The sequence below is a fragment of the Mobula hypostoma genome, chromosome 24 (assembly GCF_963921235.1).
Source record: "Mobula hypostoma chromosome 24, sMobHyp1.1, whole genome shotgun sequence".
In the NCBI taxonomy this organism is placed as follows: domain Eukaryota; kingdom Metazoa; phylum Chordata; class Chondrichthyes; order Myliobatiformes; family Myliobatidae; genus Mobula; species Mobula hypostoma.
In genome coordinates, this window is record NC_086120.1 from 42,253,805 (window position 1) to 42,281,764 (window position 27,960).

The 27,960-nt window shown below is 44.4% G+C and overlaps 1 protein-coding gene across 4 annotated transcripts in view; it reads right to left on the minus strand.

Moving 5' to 3' along the window:
• Positions 1-27,960, minus strand: part of LOC134337411 (rho GTPase-activating protein 45-like) — a 197,917-nt gene that overhangs the window by 33,621 nt on the left and 136,336 nt on the right. For all 4 annotated transcript variants that reach the window (XM_063032386.1, XM_063032385.1, XM_063032383.1 and 1 more), the window contains exons 6-13: positions 27,716-27,791; positions 24,286-24,423; positions 23,054-23,118; positions 21,145-21,255; positions 14,643-14,723; positions 13,453-13,632; positions 8,477-8,614; positions 4,282-4,472 (exon numbers count right to left, since the gene is read on the minus strand). In XM_063032386.1, coding sequence (XP_062888456.1) covers positions 4,282-4,472; positions 8,477-8,614; positions 13,453-13,632; positions 14,643-14,723; positions 21,145-21,255; positions 23,054-23,118; positions 24,286-24,423; positions 27,716-27,791 — 980 coding nt within the window. The remainder of the gene's footprint in view (positions 1-4,281; positions 4,473-8,476; positions 8,615-13,452; positions 13,633-14,642; positions 14,724-21,144; positions 21,256-23,053; positions 23,119-24,285; positions 24,424-27,715; positions 27,792-27,960) is intronic.

The window sequence follows — 27,960 nt, forward strand, 5'->3', positions numbered from 1 at the left end:
CAATAAAATAAAAACAACAAACCTACTGGGGTCATCGAGTGTACCTGGTGCCCCTCTGCACTGGTGAGACCTGGCGTAAAGCTTTGCCTAGCCCTTCAGCTTCATCCGAGTAAAGTGGAATTACCCGGTGGCCAAGCATTTTAATTTCCACTTTCCATTCCAATTCCGGTTCCAACAGATCGGTCCATGACCTCCATTTTTGCCACAATGAGGTCGCTCTCAGGATGGAGGAGCAACATCCCATGTTCCTTCTGGTTAGACTCCAAGCTGATGGCATGAATATCGACTTCTCCTGCCGGTAATTTATTTTTCTCTTTTCCCCTCTCCTTTTCTGTTCTTCCATTCTCCACTCAGGCCTCTCACCTGCCCCTGGTGCCCTTCCCCTTTCCTTCCTTCTACAGTCCACTCTCCTCTCCTATCAGATTCCTTCCTCTCCAGCCCTTTACCTTTCCCGCCCACCTGGGTACACCTATCACCTTCCAGCTTGTCCCCCTTCCCATCACTCAACCTTTTTATTCTGGCATCTTTTCCCTTCCTTTCCAGTCCTGACGAAGGGATTTGGCCTGAAACATTGACTGTTTATTCATTTCCATAGACGCTGCCTGACCTGCTGAGTTCCTCCAGCATTTTGTGTCTGCCCGGCACTGATGGGTCAGAGAAAACTTCAGTGCCTTTATTTCATGGAAACGACAGGTTTGGTGGAAGCAGTTGAAAAGGCTGCAAGTTGATGGGGTGGTTAGGAAGGTGTATCACATGTTAGCCTTTATTAGACGGGGAATTGAGTTAAGAGCCATGAGGTAATATTGCAGCTCTATAAAACCCTGGAGGAGGATTTTGGCCAACTGGGTCGGGTAAATACCTTTGCGAGACTATAGAATTGTGTGTCTGTATTGCTTAATGCCTGGATCGGCAGAAAACTGTGGTGCTGCCCTCTGCCCTACTGCTGTAGACCTAAGATTATGTGCTGTTGCCCTTTAACCTACTGCTATAGATATAAAAATTCGTGATGATGCACTCTGGCCTACAGTTGTAGACCACGAGGCTACGTGATTTAGGTGTTTTTCCCTCTAGGTTGCTTAGAACGATACCAAATATGGAACTGTTGAACAAACCATAAAGAGGGTGCGTGTACTGACTGAAGTAGAGCTGTTAATCTCAGGAGGGACAGCTCTCCATGTCATGTAAATAAAGAGTCTCCTAACGAATACCTGGGTCTGAGTCTTGTGTGGAAAAGGAAATTGCCTAACAACCACACTTGGAGTGTTGTGTTCAGTTCCTTTTACGCAATATGTCAATGATTTGGACGATGGAATTGATGGCTTTGTTGCAAAGTTTGCAGTCGATATGAAGATAGGTGCAGGGGCAGGTAGTTTTGAGGAAGTAGAGAGACTACAGAAGGACTTAAGACAGTTTAGGAGAATTGGCAAGGAAATGGCAGATGGAATACAGTGCCGGGAAGTGTATGGTCATGCACTTTGGTAGAAGAAATTAAAGTGTTGACTATTTTCTACATGGAGAGAGACTACAAAAATCTGAGGTACAAAGGGACTTGGGAGTCATTGTGCAGGATTCCCTGACGGTTAATTTGCAGGTTGAGTCTGTGGTGAGGAAGACAAGAGCAATGAGAACACTCATTTAAAGAGGACTGGAATATAAAGCAAGGTTGTAATGTTGAGACTTTATAAAGCACTAGTGAGGCATCACTTGGAGTATTGTGAGCAGTTTTGGGCCCCTTATTTTAGAAAGGATGTGCTGAAGCTGGACAGGGTTCAAAGGAGATTCTCAAAATGATTCCAGGATTGAGTGGCTTGTCATCTGAAGAGTGTCTGATGGCTCTGGGCCTGTATTGACTGGAATTTAGAAGAGTGAAGGGTGATCCAATTGAAACCTATCCAGTGGTGAAAGGTCTTGATAGAGTGGATGTGGAAAGGATGTTGCTTATGGTGGGAGTATCTGAGACTAGAGGACACAACATCAGAATAGAGGGACGTCCTTTTAGAATGCGTATCTTTACCCGAATGAATCTGTGGAATTCTTTGCCATGGGCAGCTGTGGAGGCCAAGTCTTTATGTATATTTAAGGCAGAGGTTGATATATTCTTCATTGGTCAGGGCCTGAAGAGATGTAGCAGCAAGGAAGGAGATTGGGGCTCGATAGGAGAAGACTCGATGGGCCAAATGGCCTAATTCTGTTTTTATAGTCTTATGGAAACTCTTAAATAGGTACTTGGATGATAGGAAAATGGGGGGCTATGTGGGAAGGAAGGGTTAAAACGTCAGTACAACATCATGGGCCCATGCTGTAGTGTCCTGTGTTCAGACTTGATCTGTGACTAGAAGATGGGTTGCTGAATCTGAAGGCCTTTCCCAATCCAAAGCTACCTTGGGTTCTAAACTCACAAAGTAGCAGAAGGTGATACTCACTGTCCATTTCATTTCAAGTTGCTGTTACTCTCCCCTAAAACAAAACACTGAGAAGAGAAGCACCTCTCCAAGATTCAGGGTGTCATTGAATGAAGAAACATAAAACAGAGACGGTTCTGAGTTAACTAGCACCTATGATTAATAAACTCCAAAGGTTCAAAGGTACATGTAATGTCAGTGAAATGTATACAATATACATCCTGAAATGCTTTTACTTCACTCAGCCCATTGTTAAATAAGGCTTCTGTTTAACAATTACTGAGCTTTTCCTGAATTTACCAATCCTGAAAAAGTGCGATCTCCCAGTAGTCACCAATTTTAATTCTACTTCCCATTCCCATTCTGACATATCAGCCCACGGCCTCTCCTACTGTCACGATGAGGTCACACTCAGGCTGGAAGAACAACACTTTATATTCCATCTGGGTAGCCTCTAACCTGATGGCATGAGCACCGATTTCCCAAGCTCCCAGTAATGCCCCACCATCCCCATCTCCTTCACCATTCCCCATTCCCATTTCCCTCTCTCACCTTCTCTCCTTACCTGCCCATCGCCTCCCTCTGGTGCTCCTCCCCCTTCCCTTTCTTCCCTGGTCTTCTGTCCTCTCCTATCAGATTCCCCCTTCTCCAGCCCTGTCTCTCTTTCACCAATCAACTTCCCAGCTCTTTACTTCACCCCCCCACACCCTATTTCACCTATCACCTACTACCTTGTATTTCTTCCTCTCCTCCCCCCGCCTTCTGACTCTGACTTTTCATCTTTTCTCTCCAGTCCTGATGAAGGGTCTCGGCCCGAAACGTCGACTGTTTACCCTTTTCCATAGGTGTTGCCGGGCCTGCTGAGTTCCCCCGCAATTTGTGTGTGTTGCACAATTTTATAGTACTGTAGTAGCATTGAGAGTGTTCTAATTTGTTCTGCATTTCATTTAAATACATAATTTGCTACTAAGTTGAATGGTAGTTAGTCTATGTTATACCTTTATAACAATTGCTATGAAACCGGCTAATTGGGGCTACTGCTGAATTGGGCCAAAATGTACTAACCCTGGTGTGTCCCAATTAACTGGAATCCACTGTATTTAAGAAACTCTCAGAGAGGTACATGGATGATAGAAAACGGAGGGCTGTGTGGAAGGGAAGGATTCGATTGATCTCAGAGTGGGTTAAAAGGCTAGTACAGCATTGTGGGCCGAATGGCCTGTACCACACTGTAGTGCTCCATGTTCCGTGTTCCAGGTAAAAGTGCCTTGAAGTATATTTGATAGACCAGAATATCAAAGACCCAGACTTGCCAAATTAGCAAGAGTTTTGTTGTAGGTACGACCAGCACTGACCACGTCTGAGAACGAGTAAAAGGAACAAGTCAGAGAAGAAGGCAGAATGAGGTTGAAAGGGATAATAAATCAGCCATGATCAAATGGAAGAGCACAGATGATGGGCTGAATGGCCTGATTCTTCTCTGTCTTATAGTCTTCTACACTTATGGCTTTTCGTAAGTCCCTCTCCTGCAAGTGGCAGAGTCAAAAGAAACGCACTGCGAGGTCTTTGGAGTAGCACGGTAGTGTAGTGGTTAGCACAACGCTTTACAGTACGGGTGACCTGGGTTCAATTCCCCCCGCTGCCTGTAAGGATCTTGTACGTTCTCCCTGTGACCGCATGCGTTTCCTCTGCGTGCTCCGGGTTCCTCCCTCAGTCCAAAAGACCTACCAGTTGGTAGGCAAATTAGTCACTGCAAATTGTCCTGTGATTAGGCTAGTGTTAAATTGGGGAATTGCTGAGTGGCACGGCTCAAAGCGCTGGAGGGGCCGACTCCGCACTGAATCCCAATGAATGGATAAATAAACAAACAGGTACATACCAGGTCATCTGTGATAAATAGGACTCAAAATCATAATGTGTTTCAGTCTCAGTCTCCATCTGCAGGTCCTTGACGTAGGATGCGTACTGCTGGCCGGGGTCATAGAGTTTGCTGCTCTCACACAGGGTCTGAAAGTGCACTGGCAGAGGGGCCGTCTGCATGTGCATCATCTGGTAGTAGGAGATGGTGGCCTGAAAATTCCAACAGAGAGGTCAGTACAAAGTGGGCAGAATTTGGATTTCGTCTTGAAGCACTGGAAAATAGCATGAACAGATAATGACAATCCCATTTTTACCAAGGAGGTAGAATCTGAAAATCCCAGGGGAAACACAGTCATTCGGGGGTTTCAAAAGGGGACTGGTTAGACACTTGAAGAAATATAAACTGCAAGGCTATCAAAGCCAAAGTCAAAGTAAATTTATTATCAAAGTTACCAGATTTTGGCAAGATAGCACCAGTGACCAATGCGACTATTGGCCAAGTCCTGAAGATAGTCCATGAAACTATTTATTTTAAATATACCTCTGCTACTGATCTGTGTGTGATTGGAGCCTGTCATTTACATTTCAGTCAGGTAATTTTGGGCCGACTGAGCGATCTGTCGCTGTTGCTGTCTCCGAGGGAATTCGGCAGGGCTGAGAGCGAGACTGGGAATGGAATGTGTGGCCTAATGCCAGACCCACAATCGGTTCCAAATCTCTACCAACTCGTCGATTAAGGTGTCGAGCGAGATTGAAATCAACGAGGACGAGAGCAGAAGGTGAGCGGGTGTTCAGCGCCATCTACCTATGTTTGACCAGTCTCCCTCTCGCTTGCTGCAGAGGGAGGTGCAGGGGTCTTGAGTCTTGGACAAGGTTTGATCAGCGCTGTTTGTGGATTGTACTCGTTTTTAGGACTCTGCAGTTCATGTTATATAGTATGTATTCTCAATTTCCGGTTACTCCTTTTTTGATTGCTATTTTGCGCAATTTTGATCAGGGCAGACTGGCTCTGCGGTCTCCATTCAATGAATGATACAGTGCCAAACTGAACTGAACTAAACTGCATATTTCAAGACTATTTACAGTGACTATGGTTGGATGTTTTATATTCTGAAACTTTCACTCGTTTTTGTTCTTTTTTTGTATATTGGGTGTTTGATGTTTTCTTCAAACGGGTTCCATGGTGTTTCTTTGTTTTGTGGCTGCAGGAAAACTAATCTCAGGGATGAATACTGCACACAAACTTTGAATAATACCCTGAAATTCATCTCCTATCATCTCTACATCTCCTATCATCTCTACCATCAGTGAGAAGGTACAGCGTCCTGCAGTCACACACTCTAAGTTATAGTTACAGCTTCTGCCCCTCTGCCATTAGATTTCAGAATGGACAATGAACCCATGAACACGATCTCACTACTTTTCCTCTATTTATGCACTACTTATTTAATTTTTAATGCAAATTTCTTATTGTAACTTTAGTATATTTTATGTATTGCGCTGTACCGCTGCTGCAAAACAGCAAATTTCACAACATATGTCATTGCTGATAAACCTGATTCGGAGTCTGATTTTTGCAAGCATTTACAGGAAAATGAAGAAATACAATAGAATTAACGAACAACTATACATAAGAAAAGACTGACAATCAATTAACATGCAAAAGAAGGCAATTTGGATGGCGGGGTGGAGATATGTCTCTACCAAAGGAGGTGTAAGGCACTCCTTCCCTCCGCTAGCCTGCAGGTCACCCTTGGGCAAAGTGTAGCACCTGCTTAGTCCCCCCACCCCCCCGATCAGGATCACGTGAAACCGTGGGAGCAGGTGGTGGATGGTCGCTGGTGCATATCACAAGTCCTAGTTATGCAACCACTGACGCTGGGCAGGCAATCTCTGAAGTGTATTGATAATGGCTGGGGTCACCATGGTCATGGGAAGACCACGACCACCTACGCCGTACATCTGTTCGTCTTGCGAGACCATGGATCTGCGCCTGGAAAGTCTTCACTCTCCAGCGCGCAGGCCTGGGCAAGGCTGTATGGAAGACCAGCAGTTGCCCATGCTGCAAGTCTCCCCTCTCCACGACACCGATGTTGTCCAAGGGAAGGGCATTAGCACCCATACAGCTTGGCACCAGTGACGTCGCAGAGCACTGTATGATTAAGTGCCTTGCTCAAGGACACAACGCGCTGGGGCTTGAACTCACGACCTTCAGATCGCTAGTCGAACGCCTTAACCACTTGGCCAACATGCCCACACTACGTCGTACAACACGGCACGTAATGATGTGGCAATAAGTAACACTGAGAACATGAGCGGAAGATTCCTTGAAAGTGAGTCTATAGGTTGTGGAATCAGTTCGGTGTTGTGGTGAGTGAGGTTATCCACACTGGTTAAGGGGCCTGACGGTTGTAGGAGAGCTTGGTCTGGATGGAGGGGGTCCTGGATGCTGTTTTCTTGTGGCAGCGCTCCACGTAAATGTGCTCAGTGGTGAGGAGGGCCGTGTCTGTGATGGACTGGGTTGTATCCACCACTTTCGCTGTGATACGGAATGGGGGTGGAGAAAGAGTAAAGGAATAGGATTGTTAGGGTTGTGTGGCGCGTGGCCAAGTGGTTAGAGCGTTGGACTAGCAATCTGAAGGTCGTGGGTTCGAGCCCCAGCCGAGGCAGCAAGGCACTTAACCACACATTAGTCCACCCGTCTGAGAATGGGTACTGGCAAAAATGCTGGGGGTTAATCTCACGATAGACTGGCGTCCTATCCAGGGGTGGGAGGAGTCTCATACTCTCAGTCGCTTCACGCCACAGAAACCGGCATAAGTACCAGCCTGATGGGCCACAAGGCTCGTGATAGACTTTAATCTTTAACTTTAATTGTTAGGATTGCTTACTGGAGCTGGCATACGTACAGTATAAGCTGAAAGAACTGCTTCTGTATTTAAAAAATTCAGTCGGGATCCTTACCATATTGCAGTGTTTAATGTCTTCATTTATAAACATAAATCCTATCTGGTTTTGATGCTTTTCACACCCTGCTCTACTGGCCTCCTACTGTGTGGTCAATACCCACGCGCCAGTGATAATTCTGACAATGGTATCACACGCATTCCCTGTCTGTTTACATTTGACTTCACTCACTCTGCAGAAGCATCACTAAGTGGCTGGTGACTGTGAGGCCGAGGTACACAAGGTGGCAGCGAGCAGATTAGACAAGGACAGGACAGGACAGCAGAGGCAGATGGAGTGGGAAGTGCCGCTGTTGTGCTGTCACACAGGCAGGCGTACACTTTAACCCCCAGGGCGAACTCTGACCAGCATGCTCCCTTCCTGTGACTGCCTGATCTACGGTCTACATCAAAAGTAGAGGGTACGGCCCAGTCCACCACAGGAAATGTGCTCCCCATCACTGAGCACACTTACAAGGAGAGCTGCCACATGAAAGCAGCATCCATCATCAGGGATTCCCAGGCCATGCTCTCATCTCACTGCTACAGCGGGAAGAAGGTACAGAAGCTATAGGCCCCACACCACCAGGTTCAAGAACAGTTATTACCCTATAACTATCAGAACCAAAACCAGGGAGAATAACTTCACTCACCTCAACCTATAGATTCACTTTCAAGAGCTCTACAGCTCATGTTCTCAGTATAATTTTTTTCAACTATTTGCACGAGTGGGTCTTCTTTTGCATATTGGTTGTTTGTCAGTCTTTATCTATTTATCGATTTATTTATTTTTTGAGATACAGCGCGGAATAGGCCCTTCCAGCCCTTTGAGCCGCGCTGCCCAGCAATCCCCTGATTTAACACCAGCCTAATCACAGGACAATTTACAATGGCCAATTAACCTACCAATTGGTATGTCTTTGGACTGTGGGAGGAAACCAGAGTCCCAGGAGGAAACCCACGCGGTCACAGGGAGAACATACAAACTCCACATAGATAGCGTCGGGAATTGAACTCGAGTCGCTGGTTCTGTAAACCGTTGTGATAGCCGCTATACCACCATGCTATGCTTGCAATAATTTTGCATAAATTCTATTGTATTTCTTTATTTTCCTGTAAATACCTGCAAGAAAATGAATCTCAGGGTAGTATATGTGGGTCGTTACGTATTTTGATGTTAAATTTAATTTTAATTTGATTGATATTTTCTCCTTCCAACCAAGCGGAAACACTGATACTAAATCTGCAGGGGGATGGCGGGACACACACCGACTTCAGCGTCTGGTCACTCTGTCGAATGACTTCCTGGATCTGCCGCAGTACGTTCACTTTCACATCTTCCAGCTCTTGTTTCTGCGTCTTGGCGTCCGCAATGCACGTTCTATAAGTTGCTTCTGCTTCATCGGCCTGTGGGGAGCAAACGCCTGCAGTTAGACAAGGAACAACAGGAGCTAAACGTAAAGGTCATCGGCTGCAGTCCACCATCACTGCAGGACTTGTATGTGTTCGGGACAAAGAAACAGGCAGGAAAATCATTGTGGACACTACCCACCCTACAATCTGCCGTTTCCTAAAGTTCCCTACTGGAGGGTTATTAAAACAAAAAAAACTCACATCATCCTAAAAGTTTCTTCACCCAGGCAGTTAATCTGATCAACCATTCTAGTTAGCCCTCCCCCCACCCCCCCTCTATCTTTTATCCCCATCAATGCAAAGTAAATACATTAAAGCATTTTTTATAATGCTGTTTACATTGTAAATACATGCTGGTATTTATGTATTTACACACATTTTATTCCATATCTGTACTTTAGCCTCTAATAAATCTCCATTCTTTGTAATTTTGTATGTTGTTTTCTGTTGCACATAATGCCAACACACCAAGGCAAATTCCTAGTACATTGTAAATGTATATGGCAAATAAAAGTCATCCTTGATCCTTGAGGAGAGTAAATGCCAGCAAGGAGAGGATTCAGATTCAGATTTGTTCATCAAATATACATCGAAAGATACAGTGAAGAGCATCATTTGTGTTCATCACCAACACAACCCAAGGATGTGCTGGGAGCGACCTGCCAGTGACACCACACATTCCCACCTCAACACAGCATGCCCACCCTGTTCGGCAGAACACAAGCAACAAAACCAATGGAACAACATCAATGCAAGTCCCATATATATATATATATATAGAGAGAGAGAGAGAGAGAGATGGAAGAGAGAGGGAAAGAGAGAGAGATAGAGACAGACAGAGAAAGAGAGAGAGAAAGAAATATATATGTACATAGAGACGGTATGGCCTCTACAGAGCCCTATTCTTAACATCATCAAGGCTGTCTGGGATTACCTGGAGAGACAGAAGCAAGCAAGACAGCTAAAGATTGCAGAAGAACTATGGCAAGTTCTCCAAGATACTTGGAACAACTTACCGGCCAATTTTCCTATAAAATTGCACAACAGTGTACCCAAGAACATTGATGCTGTTTTAAAGGCAAATTATTGATTTGATTTAGTTGTTTTCTGTTAACTGCTCTTTATAGAAATTGTTTTGATATCTAGAAACTTTTCACTTCATTATTTTTGGAAGCATCTTCGCCTTACAGAGTCTTTTACACGCGCTGAAGACTTCTGCGCAGTACTAGATTTCATATTGTAATTAATAGCTTTTTTAGGTATTGCAATGTTATGCTGCCACAAAACGACAAATTTCATGACAGATGCCAGTGATATTAAACCTGATTCTGATTCAGACTCATTTCTCTGGGTCAGTGACCCAGGACTCTTGGCTCCTGGTAAATTGTCACCGTAAGTCCTCTGTTAAATCATATGAAAGTGAGACGGCCACTGTACATAATAACTATTGTTACAGGACTTGGTGTCAAAGTAGTACTACAACATTAACAAGGACATAAAATATAGGAGCAGAATAAGGCCACTTGGCCCATAGAGTCTGCTCTGCCATTCTGTTATGACTGATTTATTATCCCTCTCAACCCCATTCTCCTGCCTTTCCCCCATAACTTTTGATGCCCTGACTAATTAAGAACCTATCAGCCTCCACTTTAATAAAGAGTCATAGAATCATAAAAAAGTACAGCACTGAGACAGGACATTCAGCCCATCTAGTCCATGCCAAACCATTTAAACTGCCTACTCCCATCGGCCTGCATCAGGAGATAGCCCTCCATCCCCCTACCGTCCATGTACCTAGCCAAACTTTTCTTAAACGTTGAAATCGGGCTTGCATGCACCACTTGTGCTGGCAGCACATGCCACCCTCTCATGACCCTCTGAGTGAAGAAATTTCCCCTTTTGTTCCCCTTAAACTTTTCACCTTTCACCCTTAACCCACGACCTCCAGTTGTAGTCACACCTGAACGCAGAGGAAACAGCTTGCTTGCATTTACCCGAGCTACATACCCCTCATAATTTTGTGCACATCTGTCAAGTCTACTCCTCTCAGACTTCCACGTTCTAAAGAACAAAGTTCTCACCTATTCAATCTTTTCATATAACTCAGGTCCTCCAAACCTGCCAACATCCCAGTATGTAATCAGAAGCTTGCACTTTCGGCACTAGGCAGAACATGACGGTATACAGTGAGTTGGAAGCTGTCATTCCATAGACAGAGGTAGACACCCAGTTCCCAATAGTACCCAAGCATAACTATAAGACTGATGAACACATGGTATTCATCACAATTGTATGTTTACAGTTGACTGCTTTCTGTTCAGTGAGATAACAGTTCTGATCCGGTTTGTGGTCTGAATGATTTCACTGCCTGTGAACTGTCAATATTCAGAGCACCTGAAGCCTATCAAATTGCTGTACAGCACTTAACACTGGCGACCTTCGGTTCAGATAGCTCTCTTTGTAACTTGACAAGTAAAACCATTAAGAATGATTTTTTAAAAAAACAGTTATGGGGCTGTACATTTTGTGTCTCATGTGTTGAGCTAACATTGTGAATAAATGAGACCATAAGATATAGGAACATGATTATGCCATCAACATTTTTTAACTATGCCCAATGACTTGGCCTTCATAGCCGACTGTGGCAATGAATTCCACAGATTCAGCACCCTCTGGCAACAGAAATTTCCCCTCATCTCTGTTCTAAAGGAATTCTTATATCCTGAAGCTGCGCCCTCTGGTCCTAGATTCTCCCACTATAGGAAACAACCTCTCCACATCCAGTCTATCTAGGCCTTTCAATATTTGATAGGTTTCAATAAGATCCCCACTCATTCTTCTGAGCTCCATCGAATACAAGCCCAGAGCCAAATGCTCCTCATATGGCAACCCTCACATGGTAATCCTGGGATTATTCTTGTGGGTTTCCGCTGGAACCTCTCCAATGCCAGCACATCCTTCCTTAGATAAGGGGACCAAAACTGCTCACAATACTCCAAGTGTGGTCTAACTAACACCTTATACAGCCGCAGAATTATATCCTTGCTTTGATATTCTAGTCCTCTTGAAATGAATGCTAGCATTGCAATTGCTTTCTTTACCACCAACTCATCTGCAAACGAGATCGTGCTCCAAATCACATGGTTGCTACGTTTACCTTCAAAACTAACAGCAAGGCCATTGTGCAAACGGAACTCACAAAGTACTATGGAATGTTTTAAGTATCACTTGGCAGATGCCAAATACACTCTGTAGCCATTTTATCAGGCATCTTGTGAACCTAATAAAGTGGCCAGTTAGTGTATGTTTGTGGTCTACCACTGCCGTAGCCCATCCATTTCAAGGTTTGATACGTTGTGATTTCAGAGACGCTCTCCTGCACACCACTGTTGTAATGCATGATTATTAGAGTTACTGTCGCCTTTCTGTCAGCTTGAACCAGCCCGGCCATTCTCCTCTGAGCTCTCTCATTTTCAAGTCATTTTCTCCCATGTCCTGCTGCTCACTGGATACTTTTTGTTTCTTGCACCATTCTCTGTTAACTCTGGAGAGTGTTGTGCACGAAAATCCCAGGAGATCAACATCTGGCACCAGCAATCATTCCATGGTCAAAGTCACTTAGATCACATTTAGATTACGAGAACACTCAGTCCTCATTTATTGTCATTTAGAAATGCATGCATGCATTAAGAAATGATACAATGTTCCTCCAGAGTGATATCACAGAAAAACAGGACAAACCAAAGACTAACACTGACAGAACCACATAATTATAACATATAGTTACAGCAGTGCAAAGCAATACCATAATTTGATGAAGAGCAGACCATGGGCACGGTAAAAAAAAGTCTCAAGGTCCCAATCGACTCCTGAGTCCCCGACAGCAGGTGGCAAAAGGGAGAAACTCCCTGCCATAAACCTCCAGGCACTGACAACTGCCGATGCCTTGGAAGCACCTGACCACAGCCGACACTGAGTCCGTCCATCTGAAAACTTCGAGCCTCCGACTAGCCCCTCCGATACAGCCTCCCGAGCACCATCCTCTGCCGAGCGCCTTCGACCTCTCCCCGGCCGCCAAAACAAGGATTCGGGGCCTTCTCCTCTGGAGATTCCAGACCACACAGTAGCAGCGGCAGTGAAGCGGGCATTTCTTCCCCATTCTGATGTTTGGTCTGAACAACAACTGAACCTCTTGACCATGTCTACATGCTTTTATGCATTGAGTTGCTGCCACATGATTGGCTGATTAGATATTTGCATTAATGACCAGGTGTGCAGCTGTACCTAATAAAGTGGCCACTGAGTGTAACTACCAGTAACCTCTGCAGAAGTTTAGAGCTGCTGCAGAGGAGTGTGTGGCAAAAGAGGATCTGAAAGATCAGAGATAAGATATGTAAGTAGACCCAATGAAATTTTTAAACTTATTGGGTAGATGTAGAATTCTAGATTATAAACCATTATCGTAGAAGCAAGCGTCCTATGTAGAGTTTGCATATTCCATGAACCCAGGTTCTCCAGTTCCCTCCCACAGGCCAAAGATGTGCCAGTTGATAGCATCAAAGTCTAACGTAAATTGTAGTTGAGTGGTAGGAAGCAAGGAGTTGGTATAGTTGTGTAGACATGGTGAGTCAAAATGTAATCAAGGAGCAATTGGCCAAAGAGTCGTAGGAAGTGAGGGGTTGGAGTAGCTGAGTGGTAGGCAGTAAGTTGTAGTTGACTGGTAGGAAGGGAGGGGTTGGTGTAGACATGGTGAGCCAAAGGCGTACGTGTCTATGTCACTGTGCCCCCTGCATTCAACAGGAGAAGGTTCCTATCCATTCTCCGGGACGTACCTTGTTGCGAGCATCCTCCTCCGTCTTCCTCTTCTTGTCCAGAGTCTTGCTGGTGTTACTGCTACTTGTGCTGTGCTGGTCCTCCTCGGCTTTCACCGTCAGGATCTTGGCCTTTTCGTGCTCCTCGGAACGCTGCATGTATGCCTGCTTTGCCTTCTTAAGGTTGGCCTCCGCTTCTTGCTGAAAGGGAAAGGCCAGGTGATTTTTTAATATTTTAGATATACAGTGTGGAACAGACACTCCCGCCTACTGAGTTGCACAGCCCAGCTAATCTAACCCCAGCCTAGTCACAGGACAATTTACAATGATCTACTAATGTGTACACCTTTGGACTGTGGGAGAAAACCCAAGCACATATGGGACAGTGCAGATATCGTTGGTCCAGGCCTCAAAGGTCAGATGGAACTCTGCGATTTCACCAGATGTGCTAAGATGTTTCTTTCAATACTGCGACACAAGAGATTCTGTGGGTGCTGGAAACCTTGAGCAACTATGGAGAGGAATAAAAAGACAACATTCTGCACTGAGATCCTTCATGGGTTCTGGCCTGCTGAGTTCCTCCAGCATCTTGTGAATGTTACTCTGAATTTCCAATGTCTGCAGAATCTCTTGTATGAAACATAAGCCTATGCAAACAGACCCATTAGATATTTTTAACCTTAATATGGAGGTGTAGAATTCTAGATTTCTGAGCCATTATTGTAGAAGCAAGCTGCCTGCATGGAGTTTGCACATTCCATGAACCCAGGTTCTCCGGGAAAATCGAAGACTTCAGAAATTAACAAGGTTGATGAATCAAATCACCACAAACATCAAATCCTTTTGCTGGGTAGCGTCTGAATCCTAATTCCATAAATGAAGGGTCTGGAACTCCCACAAGCAAACAAATTAATTATGAACTTTACATTTAGTTTGTAGTTTAGGATATTGACAATAATTGAGGTTAATTTTAGATTAGGTTCAGTTATTTTTTTAAATTTAGAAATAGAACATAGAACAGACCCTTCCAGTCCAATAATCCAGCAACCCATTGATTTAACCCTAACCTGAACACAGGACAATTTTACAATGACCTTTGGACAGTGGGTGGAATCTGAAACGCTCTGAGCTATAACAGCGTCGCACTAACTGCTACACTACCATGGTGCTCAAGTTACACGCCATGTTATGTACAAGGTAGATTGTCGTACCAGCTTCCTCTGTGCCCGGTGCCACTGCTCTTTAATCTCTTTTCTGCGCTTTTCATGATCCAATCTTCTTCCAGCTAACGGCTGTGTAAAGATAAAACCAGCACACATGTTCAGCGCGAACAGCTCTCACACACGTACAGGTTGCCTCTGGAGTTATGAAATTGTAGGTAAGGTAATAATGGATTAACTAAAATGAGAACCTGTCTTCGGGTATTAAAACCCGTAAACAATTTAACTTCAAACTGATACTTCATGGGCAGTGAAACCAACCATTGGGTGTGGGACATTCGGAGGGGAATCTGTCCCACTGATACTACACAGGGAAAGACAAAAGGTGGAAGTTTCAGCTATTAGCACGTTGTTAAGGTGCAGCGCTGCCATCCAAGGCACAGTTCAGGACAGAACTGCTCTGACTCTTCACCCTCTGGTTGGTAGAATATTCATGGGGCCACCGTTCCAACACTATAACAAAAGATGTATATTTTGGGCGTCTGGAGTTTGTAGTCTTCACCTTCTTGGAACTGACTCTAAAGGGATGTCGGGATGTGCTACCATTGTCAATATGGAATTTTGTAAATATACCTGACTATATTCAAAATGTTAGTTAAGTGGTGATTATAGCAATAACATTCAAAGTAAATTTATCAAAGTACAACCCTGAGGTTCGTTTTCTTGTGGGCATACTCTATAGAATAATACCATAACAGAAGCAATGAAAAACTGCACCAACTTGGGGTTCAACCGGTGTGCAAAAGATAACAAACTGTGCGAATACAAACAGAAAGAAATAATAATAATAAATAAATAAGCAATAACTATCAAGAACATGAGATGAAGAGTTCTTGAAAGTGAGTCCATAGGTTATAGGAACATTTCAATGATGGGGCGAGTGAAGTTATCCACTTTGGTTCAAGAGCCTGATGGTTGAGGAATAATAAGTGTTCCTGAGTCTGGTGGTGTGAGTCCTGAGAATCCTGTACATAGTCATAATCATACTTTATTGATCCCAGGGGAAATTGGTTTTTGTTACAGTTGCACCATAAATAATTAAATAGTAATAAAACCATAAATAGTTAAATAGTAATATGTAAATTATGCCAGGAAATTATGAAATAAGTCCAGGACCAGCCTATTGGCTCAGGGTGTCTGACCCTCCAAGGGAGGAGTTGTAAAGTTTGATGGCCACAGGCAGGAATGACTTCCTATGACGCTCTGTGTTGCATCTCGGTGGAATGAGTCTCTGGCTGAATGTACTCCTGTGCCCACCCAGTACATTATGTAGTGGATGGGAGACACTGTCCAAGACGGCATGCAACTTGGACAGCATCCTCTTTTCAGACACCACCGTCAGAGAGTCCAGTTCCATCCCCACAACATCACTGGCCTTACGAATGAGTTTGCTGATTCTGTTGGTGTCTGCTACCCTCAGCCTGCTGCCCCAGCACACAACAGCAAACATGATCGCACTGGCCACCACGTCCAGCAGATGTTAAAGGACCTCAGTCTCCTCAGGGAATAGAGACGGCTCTGGCCCTTCTTGTAGACAGCCCTTCCTGATGGCAACAGCGAGAACACAGCATGGCCTGAGTGGTGGGGGTCCCTGACGATGGAGGCTGCTTTCCTGTGACAATGTTTCATGTAGATGTGCTCAATGGTGTGGAGGGTTTTACCCGTGATGGACTGGGCTGTATCCACTACTTTTTGTAGGATCTTCCATTCAAGGGCATTGATGTTTCCATACCAGGCTGTGATGCAGCATCAATATACTCTCCACCACACATTGACAGATGTTGGTTTTAAACGTCATGCAGAATATCTGCAAACTCCTAGTGAAGTAGGGGAACTGTCGTGATTTCTTTGTAATTGCAAATGTGCTGGGCCCAAGATTCCCACCTGGCAGAAGATATCTGCAGCCCCACAGCAGCCGGGAAATCCACCCCACCCACACCCAAACACTCGTTTGTACACATAGGTTTTGCATTCCTCAGGTTTTCATAAGCTGTGGAGGGTTGGTATCAGTTTAGAGGGTGTAAACTAAAAGAGATTGGCCAAACTTGTTTTCTCTGGAGCATCAGAACTGAGGGTACATCTGATAAAGTTTATAAAACCATGAGATCGAGGGATAGGGAGAGACTTTTAAGATTGAAATTGGTGGAGGGAAGGGGTGGAGCAAGAGCTGGCGGTTGATAGGTGGATCCAGGTGAGGAGGGTGATAGGAAGATGAGGGGTGGGGAGAGAGCAGGAATAGAGCTAGAAGCTGAGAGGTGATAGGTGGAAGTGACAAAGGGCTGAAGGGCAAGGAATCTGATTGGAGGGGAAGTCAGCACAGGGAATAACGGGAGGACACCAGTTGGGAGGATCGTGTGGTTGATGGGCAGATGGAGAGGGTGGCAGAGAGTGGGGCAGGGGGAAGTGATAGGGTGATGGGAGCCAGGTGGATCAGCAGAAAAGTGAGAAGGGATGGAGAGAAAGCTTGCTTTATGCTGTTGGATGTTGTTGAGAACATCAAGGTGGCTGGCTCACGGTAAGCCGTTTGTCATCAGGTGTTTCCTCATTGTGAAACTGATGGGTTATCGCAACTGCAAAGGGTTAGTGGCTGGGTGCGAGAAATGTGAACCTGCTTCTAGGCTGCCTGCAGTAAATACATGACTCAGAAATGAAACAGTATTGAAATTTGCTTTCCTGTGTTCCATTTAAGTCACTGAAGTCTCACATCATTAACGATTGCATCACCCAGGACATGCCCGCTTCTCATTATTACCATCAGGTAGGAGGTACAGAAGCCTGAAGGCACCCACTCAATTCAAGGACAGCTTCTTCCTCTCTGTCATCAGATTTCTGAATGGACATTGAACCCACAAACACTAGCTCACTACTTTTTTTGCACTACCATTTGACATTTTGACAGTTTTGTATCGTGTATATTGCAATACATGACACCGGTCAAGATGGCACCAGTGAACAACGATTCCTCAGGTGACATCTTCCAGATAGTCAATTATTTCACTTTTTCTTAATTGTGTTTCGGAAACTGTTGGAGCCTGTGATTTACAGTTTGGAGTTCAGTCGAGTGATCTAATGCTCTGCTGTCCTCAAGCAAATTCCAGGAGAGGACCACAAGCACGAGCTATCTCGAGCAGAAGACCAGAGACAGGTTGTGGGTCCATGATCAAGTCCGTTTCTCACCGATTGCAGCCTCAAGGAAGATGGAAACACTGAGGCAAATGCAGGAGAGGCCGGGTTGCTGGTCGCTCTCCATGGGAGGCTGGGTCAGTGGCTACGGTACATGGGAGGCCGCATTGGGCCAGAGGTCAGGAGGCCACAGGTCAACAGTCACTCCACGCAGAAGGATTGAGTTCGAGCTGTCACTCTCCTCGATGCTGACGGAGGATGTTTTCGAAGTTCCAAGGCACATGTAATTACTGGCGTGGACTGTAGTATATATATGGCCTCCTTCAGTTTTGTGTGTTTTCTTTCTTGTTGCCAATTTGCGGGTGGGTGATATGTTACTGTTAAGATGAGGGAGGGGTTGGGGATTTGGGGTCTGATGTTCTTTTTGGTGATTTTCCATGTAGGCAATCTGTTAGTTTTTTGTGTAAAAACGAAGGGGTTTGGGGTTTGATGTTTTAGTTGCCATTTTCTGGTGGGCAATCTGATAGTTTTGTGCAACTGGCTTTGGGGTTTGCCAGTTTGGTTTCTTTTTCTTTTTCAGGCAGGGGGGGTGGAGTTGATGTCTTTTCTTTCAAAGACTCTCATAGTTTTTCTGTATTTCACGGCTAGCTGGAGAAGACAAACCTCAGAGTTGTATTCTGTGTATATACTTTGATAAAATAGCCTTTGACCCTTTGAACCTTCATACTGCTACCACAAAACAACAAATTTCACAACATAAATCAGAAGTTAAACTTGATTCTGATTCTATATTTTGTATTTATCAGATGTAAAGATTAATCTTCTGCCCATGAAATGTTGCAAGCTGTGGTATAGATGAAGAAGACACTTAAATTCTTCCCCTTCCTCCTCCTGTTTCTCTCTTCCTTTTCCTTGTTTCTCTTCCCACGTCCCCCTTTTCTTGTCTCCTTCACCATTCCTCTTCTCACATCCCGTTCTTCTTCCCACTTCCAGATCCTCTTCCACTCCCCGATCATATTCACTCTCCCCATTCCTCTTCCCCATCACTAATCTTCTTCCTTTTTCTCATTCCTATTCCTGCTCCCTCTTTTTCTTCCCACTTCCCTATTCCTCTTCCACAACTCCCCAACATTCTCCAACACCTTCTTTCATCCTTGACTGCTTTCCTCCACTGTTTCACCCCTCTCCTCTCCACGGTCTGTTCTTCACTCACCAACTTCCTCCTGGAATGTTGGTGCAATGAATTATCCCACAGCCTCACAAATGCTGGCAAGGACACCCAAGGGTATCACTATAGACTCATAAAATAAAGGTGCAATGTACATTTAAACAAAGCAGCCTTTAACACATATTAGGTGGCTGACTCATTGTAAACTGTCTCTCACATTTTCTCATTGTGAAACTAATGAACTATCTTGACTGCCAAAAGTGCTACCTGTAAATTGGGTGTGAGAAGTGTAAATCTAGCAAAGCCCTAAAGTATATCTGGACTGAAATCTGCTTTGAAAAACTCTATTTAAAGTCAATGAAATGCCATTGTATTAATATGTTCTACAGGTTAATTTTATGATCAGGAGAATTAATGTAGCAGTATTTTTAAAAGTGCAAATAGTCCTACAACTTCCCTCTGAACACTAATTAGAATCAGAATCAGGCTTCTTATTATTGACACCGTGAAATGTGTTGTTTTGCGGCATGAGGGGTTGCTAATACATACAGAGCAAATAAACAAGTTACAATAAGGAATATACAAAAATACAAGTAGTGGAAAAAGCCAGCAAGTTTGTGAGGTGGTGCTCATGACTATTCAGAATTATCAATTATTATTCATTAATTCAACATTAGGATGACAATCAGAATCATATTTTTTATCACTGACATATGATGGAAAATTTATTGTTTTACAGTAGCAGACAGTGCTACAAAAATTTTCATCTCATGTTCTCATTATTTATTGTTTATTTAGTTATTTATTTTTCTCTTGTACTTGTACAGATCGTTATTCTTTGCACATTGGTTGCTTGTCCATCCTGTTGGGTGCGGTCTTTCACTGATTCTTTTCCGGTTCTTGGATTCGCTGAGTGTGCCCGCAAGAAAATGAATCTCAGGGTGGCATATATATGGTGGGAGAGTCTAAGACCAGAGGACACAGCCTCAGAATAGAATGGTGTCCTTTTACAATGGAGATGAGGGGTAATCTCTTTTGCCTAAGGATGGTGAATCTCTGGAAGGTACAAGACCCTTAGGACTCACACCACCAAGTTCAAGAACAGTTACTACCCCTCAACCATCAGGCTCCTGAACAAAAGGGGATAACTACACTTACTTGTCACTTCGTTGAAATGTTCCTACAACTAAAGAACTCACTTTCAATGACTCTTTATCTCATTATATCATGCTGCCATTATTTATTGCTATTTATTTATATTTGCATTTGCAGAGTTTGTTGTCTTCTGCACTCTAGTTGATCTTTCATTGATCCTGTTATACAGTAGTTACTATTCCATAGATTTGTTGAGAGTGCCCGCAGGAAAATGAATCTCACAGTTGTATATGGTGACATACATATACTTTTATAACAAATTTACTTTGAACTTTGATTACCCTCCCTCACTTTCTCTCCTGTTCAGATAATCTTGTTTCTTTCTTCAATCATTCATCTTCTTTCTTACTTCTGATTAAAGGCCATATTCTGAACCATATTCTGCTTCTCTTTCCACAGATGCCGTTGGCCTGCTGAGATTTCCCAACATTCTCATAGCCGTAGAAAAGTACAGCACAGAAACATGCACCTCAACCCATCTAGTCCTTGCTGAACCATTTTAGCTACCTACACCCATTGACCTGCACCGGGGCCATAACCCCACCATACCCCTACCAACCATGTACCTATCTAAACTTCGCTGAAACGTTGAAATTGAGCCCACATGCACCACTTGTGCTGGCAGCTCGTTCCACCCTCTGGGTGAAGAAGCTTCCCCTCATGCTCCCTTCAAACTTTTCACCTTTCACCCTTCACCCATAACCTCTGGTTGTAGACCCACCCAACCTCAGTGGAAGAAGCCTGCTTGCATTTACCCTATCTATACCCTTCATAATTTTGTATATCTCTGTCAAATCTCCTCCCGGTACTCTATGTTCTAAGAAACAAAGTCCTAACCCATTCAATCTTTCTTTATAACTCATGTCCTCCAGACCCAACTTGTAAATTTTCAACTTTAATTACATCTTTCCTGTAGGCGGGTGACCAAAACTGCACACAATGCTCCAAATTAGGCATCCGCAATGTCTTATACAACTTCAACATAAATTCCTCATACAGAGCATTCTCTGTTCCATTACAGATTCACAGGGTGCAGTTCTGTTTTACCTGGAGAAAGGTTTGATTCTGAAGGATGTTGGCGCCTTGCATCACGCTCTGTCCGTACTCCAGGTCCTGCTCCAGTGCCAGCGAATAGATAGACAGGAAGGGCACGTGATACTACAGAGACACAAGTAAAGCAAAGAGGAGTTATTTAAAGAGACACAACGGGTTAGTCACAATGCCGTCATGTATGAAAATGCTACGTTGTCCTTCTGTAGCTGGTTTGACAACTCTGACACCACCTGCGCCAGGCGTCACCTCTTAAAGATATCCTCCAGCACCTGAGGATTGTTCTTAGTAACACGTTTTGCTGGAGGATCTCAGCAGGCCAGCATTGAGGACACCTTTAAAAGACGATGCCTCAAAAAGGCAGCATCCATCATTAAGGAACCCCCCCCCCCCCATCATCCAGAACATTCCCTCCTTTTATTACTACCACGAAGGAAGAGCTACAGGACACACATTCGGTACTTTAGGAGCAGCTTCTTCCCACCACCATGGGATTTCTGAATGGACACTGAACCCATGCACACCATCTCACTATGTATTTCTTTCTTTGCTCTCCTTTTGCACTATTTATTTAATTTATATATTTTATATATATATATATCATCATCATCATCAAGGTGTGTTGTGTCTAATGAGGAGTCCAGCCCAAGACCCCTACTGGACTGTCACCCACCACCTGGGCCTGAGTCCTGAACCCCCCGTGCCACAGAGGGCAGCACAGCCCAGATAGTTCCCGGAGTCGGCCTCGGGCTCGGCCTGAGGTACGTCCTCGTCCACCTGGGATAGACGTCAATTTGATGGTGTTGCTCCTTTGTGTGTGTGTGTGTATATATATTTATTTCTTATTGTAATTTATAGATTTTTTTTATTATGTACTGCTCTGTACTGCTGCCACAAAACGACAACTTTCACGACAGATTCCAGTGATATTAAACCTGATTCTGACTCAAATTCTGCTCTCTGGGGCTTATATTCAAATCTGAGATTTGTTTTAGGCTCAACTGATCGGAAACAGAATCACAAAAGCTGAGGGTTGTTTCTAATAACGCACACAAAATGCTGGAGGACCTCAACAGGTCAGGCAGCATCTTTGGAAAGTCAACATTCTGGGCCAAGACTCTTCTTCAGGATTGGATATTCTTATATATTTATTCTTCTCAGATATTTATTTACAAAGGTTTGTACTTAGGATACATATTAAAAAGGTTCAAGTTGGGTGGCGGGGTGGAGATACGTCTCTACTAGAGAAGGTGTAAGGCGCTCCTTCCCTCCGCTAGTCTGCAGGTCGCCCTTGGGCAAGGTGTAGTGACTGCTTAGCACCTCGATCAGGGTCATGTGAAGCCATGGGAGCAGGTGGTGGATGGTCATACGAGCAGCTGGTGCACATCACAAGTCCTGGTGATGCGACCACCGATAACAGGCAGACAGTCTCTGAGGAGTGTTGATAATGGTTGGGGTCATCTGTCTTGTAAAGACACTGCCCAGAAGGCAATGGGAAACCACTTCTGTACAAAAATTTGCCAAGGACAATCATGGTCACGGAAAGACCATGATGGCCCACGTCATACAACATAAAACATGATGAACAAATGAATGTACCAAGGCACAGTGACAATAATAAACCAATTTACCAAATTGACTTCTCTTGCATGTCAGCCATACAGACCATTTCTTCACACCTGTGCATTGAGGTAGCACCAGGGAAAAGCAACAACAGAATTTACAATAAAGTGTTAGGTACATACACGTAGTGAACTGGATAATCAACTACTTGTCATCATTCTCAACTGCTGTTTGACCATGATAGTTCGTGCTGATTGAATTTTAAATCAGGTTTTAGATTCAGCAATAAATATCCACACAACTCTGCTTACTTGCCAGTACGCTAATTACTGTGATTCCTTACCTCATGAGTGATAGCCTGCCTACAAGTATGGATCAATTTTATCAGGCCTTTGGCAAAGTCCAGCTCTGTATGAATTAAAAAGACACCACTGTTATAACACAGGAAGAACACAGCAGTTTTTGTAACATCTTCCACTTTAATGTGGCTGATTTCTCATGGGAGTGCCCTTCAACCATGTACTCACCCAGACTTGCTAACACAACTACATATCCTTCCTAGGAACTTGTCTTCTCCGGCCCTTGACCTTTCCCACCCACCTGGCTTCACCTGTCATCTTCTACCTATCCTCCTTCCTCTTCCCCCACCCTTTTTATTTTGGCGTCTTTCCCCTTTCCTTTCCAGCACTGAAGAAGAGTCTCGGCCCGAAACATCGACTGTTTATTCCTTTCCATAGATGCTGCCTACGTAGTGGGTAGTGGCTCCATATGTCACTACTACAGGGCGTGACAACCCTGCCTCACACGAGTCCCGGGCTCAGCTGGCTCCGGCGGACAGTACCCGGTATGGGCCCCTATCCAGGGTTACGGATCCTACTGCCTTGTGGGTATCTTCGGGAGAAGAGAAGGCTGAGGAGTAAACCCTACACAAATCCGGAGTGGGGCCCCTAAGGCGGTTGGATGACGTATCACGTCACCTCCCGGCAGCTCCTGCAGCCAAGCTGATGCCAAATGTACTGCTTCGCATTCCTTTGGGCCTCATCCGCGAGGCCGAGAGGGGGATCTTGATGTCTGGGCAGCTCAGGATCTCCATATTCATCGCCCAGCTCTGCGCCCTGGAGAACCGGGCACTTTCATTGTCTACTTAGACCGGCGAAGCCATTATTATTATAGATGCTGCCTGACCTGCTGAGTTCCTCCAGCGTTTTCTGTGTGTTGCTCTGTAGAACTGGAACCGCTTAGTGCACTGAGGAAAAAAGGGAAGGGGGAAAAGCAACAGAGGGGGGTGATAGGCAGCAAAGGAGATAAAGAGATCTGCAGAAGCTGGAAATTCAGGCAATACACACACAATGCTGGAGGAACTCAGCAGGCCAGGCATCAATGGAAGAAGAGTAAACAGTCGACGTTTTGGGCTGAGACCCTTCACCAGGACTGCTTAAGTATGCAACATCCATGGTCAACCCCCGACCAAGAGAGGGCCTCACTTATACGATGGTTCTGCCCAGCAACAGCAGGGATTTCGGAATTACCATAGAAAAAATTTACACTGATTTAACAAACTCGGCAGCCCCTCACCCAAAGCCATTCTCTTTTCCAGGTAGGTAATGAGATCCTTCATGTATTTGGAGACGGTCTTGGCATACTGCAAAGCAGCTTCAACTCCACCCTCGGACCGCTGTAGGATGATATCCACCTCTTCCGTGGAAGGGCTCCCTGCAATCCAAAATGAGAAACAAGGCTTTTGGTTACAGCTACTTGGGGTAAGTAGACGTGTAGTCCATTGGGGCTACTTTTCCGCTTGATTGGGCAATACTCAGCTTCTGGCTTCAGGGAATAAAGACATAAAATCCTTGTGTTTCAGATCTCCACCAACTACTTCAAAATCAAAGTCAAAAGTCAAAAGAAGTTTACTATCAAAGTACATACAGTACATGCCATTTACTACCTTGAGATTCATTTTCTTCCAGACACTTACAGGAAAATAACAAAATGCACTAGAATTTATGATCAACTGTACATGAACAATACTGACCACAATGGGGTTGGCGATATACAGCAATGTTTTGCGGGCAGCTTACTTAGAGAGTCATTGAGCGACTGAAACCTGCAGCACAGAAACAGGCCCTTCGGCCCATCGAGCCCTTGCCAAACCATTTAAACTGCCTACTCCCATCAACCTGCACTTGGACCATATCCCTCCTTACACCTACCATTCATGCACTGATTCAAACTTCTCTTAATCAAAGACGGGGCTTTCAGATTAAGTTTGATCAGGGCTATGAAGAGTTCTGAGAAGGGCTAGCTAAGATTAAAGTGGATTTATCATCTGGGTAGATCATGTGCATCATAGTTTACTAAGGGAGGCAAGGGATCATATTGGCCATAATCACAACAGATTCTGGAGATGCTGGAAACCTTGAGCAACTCGGCAAGTCAGGCAGCACCTATGGAGGGGAATAAGCAGTTAACGTTTCGGGCCAAGACTCTTCTTCAGGACCTGATGAAAAGCCCCTCCATAGATGCTGTGTTCCTCCAGCATTTTCTGAGTAATGGCCATAATGGTCCAAACATCAGTAGATAGGGATAATGCCCAAGGATTAGAGAATTAAAAATGTTCTACCATTTTTTTCAAAAGAAGTGCAATACAGCAAATCCAAACAAGTATGGGCCAATTAGGGAAACAGTTATCTACGATAATCACAGATAGTTCAACAATCACTTGATCAAGTGAAGATTGATGAAGGAAATTGTTAACTCCCACATAGGAGATTAGTGGGCAAAATTAGGGCACATGGTATTGGGGGCAGAGTACTGACATGGATTGAAAATTGGCTGGCTGACAGAAAACAAGGAGTAGTGATTAATGGGTCCCTTTCGGAATGGCAGGCGGTGACCTGTGGGGTACCGCAGGGTTCAGTGCTGGGACCGCAGCTGTTTACAATATATATTAATGATTTAGATGAGGGAATTAAAAGTAACGTTAGCAAATTTGCTGATGACACAAAGCTGGGTGGCAGTGTGAAATGTGAGGAGGATGTTATGAGAATGCAGGGTGACTTGGACAGGCTGGGTGAGTGGGCAGATGCATGGCAGATGCAGTTTAATGTGGATAAGTGTGAGGTTATCCACTTTGGTAGTAAGAACAGGAAGGCAGATTATTATCTAAATGGAGTCAAGTTAGGAAAAGGGGAAGTACAACGAGATCTAGGTGTTCTTGTCCATCAGTCACTGAAAGCAAGCATGCAAGTACAGCAGGCTGTGAAGAAAGCTAATGGCATGCTGGCCTTCTTAACAAGGGGAATTGAGTACAAGAGCAAAGAGGTCCTTCTGCAGCTGTACAGGTCCCTGGTGAGACCACACCTGGAGTACTGTGTTCAGTTTTGGTCTCCAAATTTGAGGAAGGACATTCTTGCTATTGAGGGAGTGCAGCGTAGGTTCACGAGGTTAATTCCCAGGATGGCGGGACTGTCATATGTCGAAAGATTGGAGCGGCTGGGCTTGTATACTCTGGAACTTAGAAGGCTGAGAGGGGATCTTATTGAAACATATAAGATTATTAAGGGATTGGACATGCTGCAGGCAGGAAGCATGTTCCCGCTGATGGGTGAGTCCAGAACTAGAGGCCACAGTTTAAGAATAAGGGGTAAGCCATTTAGAACAGAGTTGAGGAAAAACTTTTTCACCCAGAGAGTGATGGATATATGGAATGCTCTACCCCAGAAGGCTGTGGAGGCCAAGTCTCTGGATGCTTTCAAGAAAGAGATGGATAGAGCTCTTAAAGATAGTGGAATCAAAGGTTATGGGGATAAGGCAGGAACTGGATACTGATAGTGGATGATCAACCATGATCACAGTGAATGGCGGTGCTGGCTCGAAGGGCCGAATGGCCTACTCCTGCACCTATTGTCTATTGTCTATTGATGAGGTAAGAGTGGATCAATGAAGGATCATGAGGTGTACGTGAACATGATCAAGCACCAGGCAAGGGAGTATTCCATAGAATAAAAGGGCAGGGTTGGAAAATGGGTTCCCTGACAATTAACTGAGTGAATTAGAAGACTGGAGCATTTCTTAAAAGGGGAAAGTAGCCCTGATGTTCAAGGAACCAAACATTACTGTAGCATTTGGTGAAGGACGGTTAAGATGGGGAACAGTTTCTTCCCCCAGGCCGTGAGACTGCTGAACACCCTGCCACCACCCAGGTCTCATCACATATGAAGCGCCAGTAGCGTTATACTGTTTACTTTTTAACCACTGTCACAAATGCAGCTCATCTAAATAAATAAATAAGTAGTTAATTTATTTGCGGCAATATTACTTTCTGTGTTGTGTGTGGGTTACATGCACTGTGTTGGGCACCTTGGTCTGGGGGAACGCTGCTTCGTTTGCTGGTGTGCATGTATATGGTTCAATGAGAATAAACTTGAACATGAATTGAATTCACTTTATTACGTACATCCTTCATTTACCTGAGAAATAGAAATTTTTATGTTACGTCTCCCGTCTAAATGTGCAATGTGCAATTTATAGTAATTTATAATAAATAGTATGTACAACAGGACAGTCAATATAACATAGAAATATAATTGTATCAGCGTGAATTAAACAGTCTGATGGCCTGGTGGAAGAAGCTGTCCCGGAGTCTGTTGGTCCTGGCTTTTATGCTGCGGTACCGTTTCCCAGATGGTAGCAGCTGGAAGTTTGTGGTCGGGGTGACTCGGGTCCCCAATGATCCTTTGGGGCCTTTTTACAGTCCTGCCTTTGTAAACATAAACATTCCGTCTTTGTAAACATCCCCCGTGGTCAATCTGGCTGCCGTGATAAAGAACTCCACAGCCTTACCACCCTCTGAGAGAAGAAATTTCCCCTCACCTCCTCTAAGTGCCTTGTTCACATTTTGAGTCATCCCTCACTCTAAACACCACAGCAGTCTTTCACCTCTTCTTTTATGCTGTTTGCTCACTATTCAATCCATGCAGACAAAATGGCACAGCAAGTGCGTTACCTGAGTCACTGAACTCATCTTTCACCTGCGTCGCGTCACCTTGTACAGCAATCCCACCACACAGATTCTCCATTGACTGCAAAGACAAACAAGATGAATTAGATTTTATTAAAGGATTGATGAATACACCAACTGGTTGAGACACGAGACCAAAGCAAACCCTCAGTTTCTGCCAGATCAATCCCATCGATCCCACTGTTCAACAGTAACAGGGAGCACCGCCCTACAAAGATTACAAGTGCAGT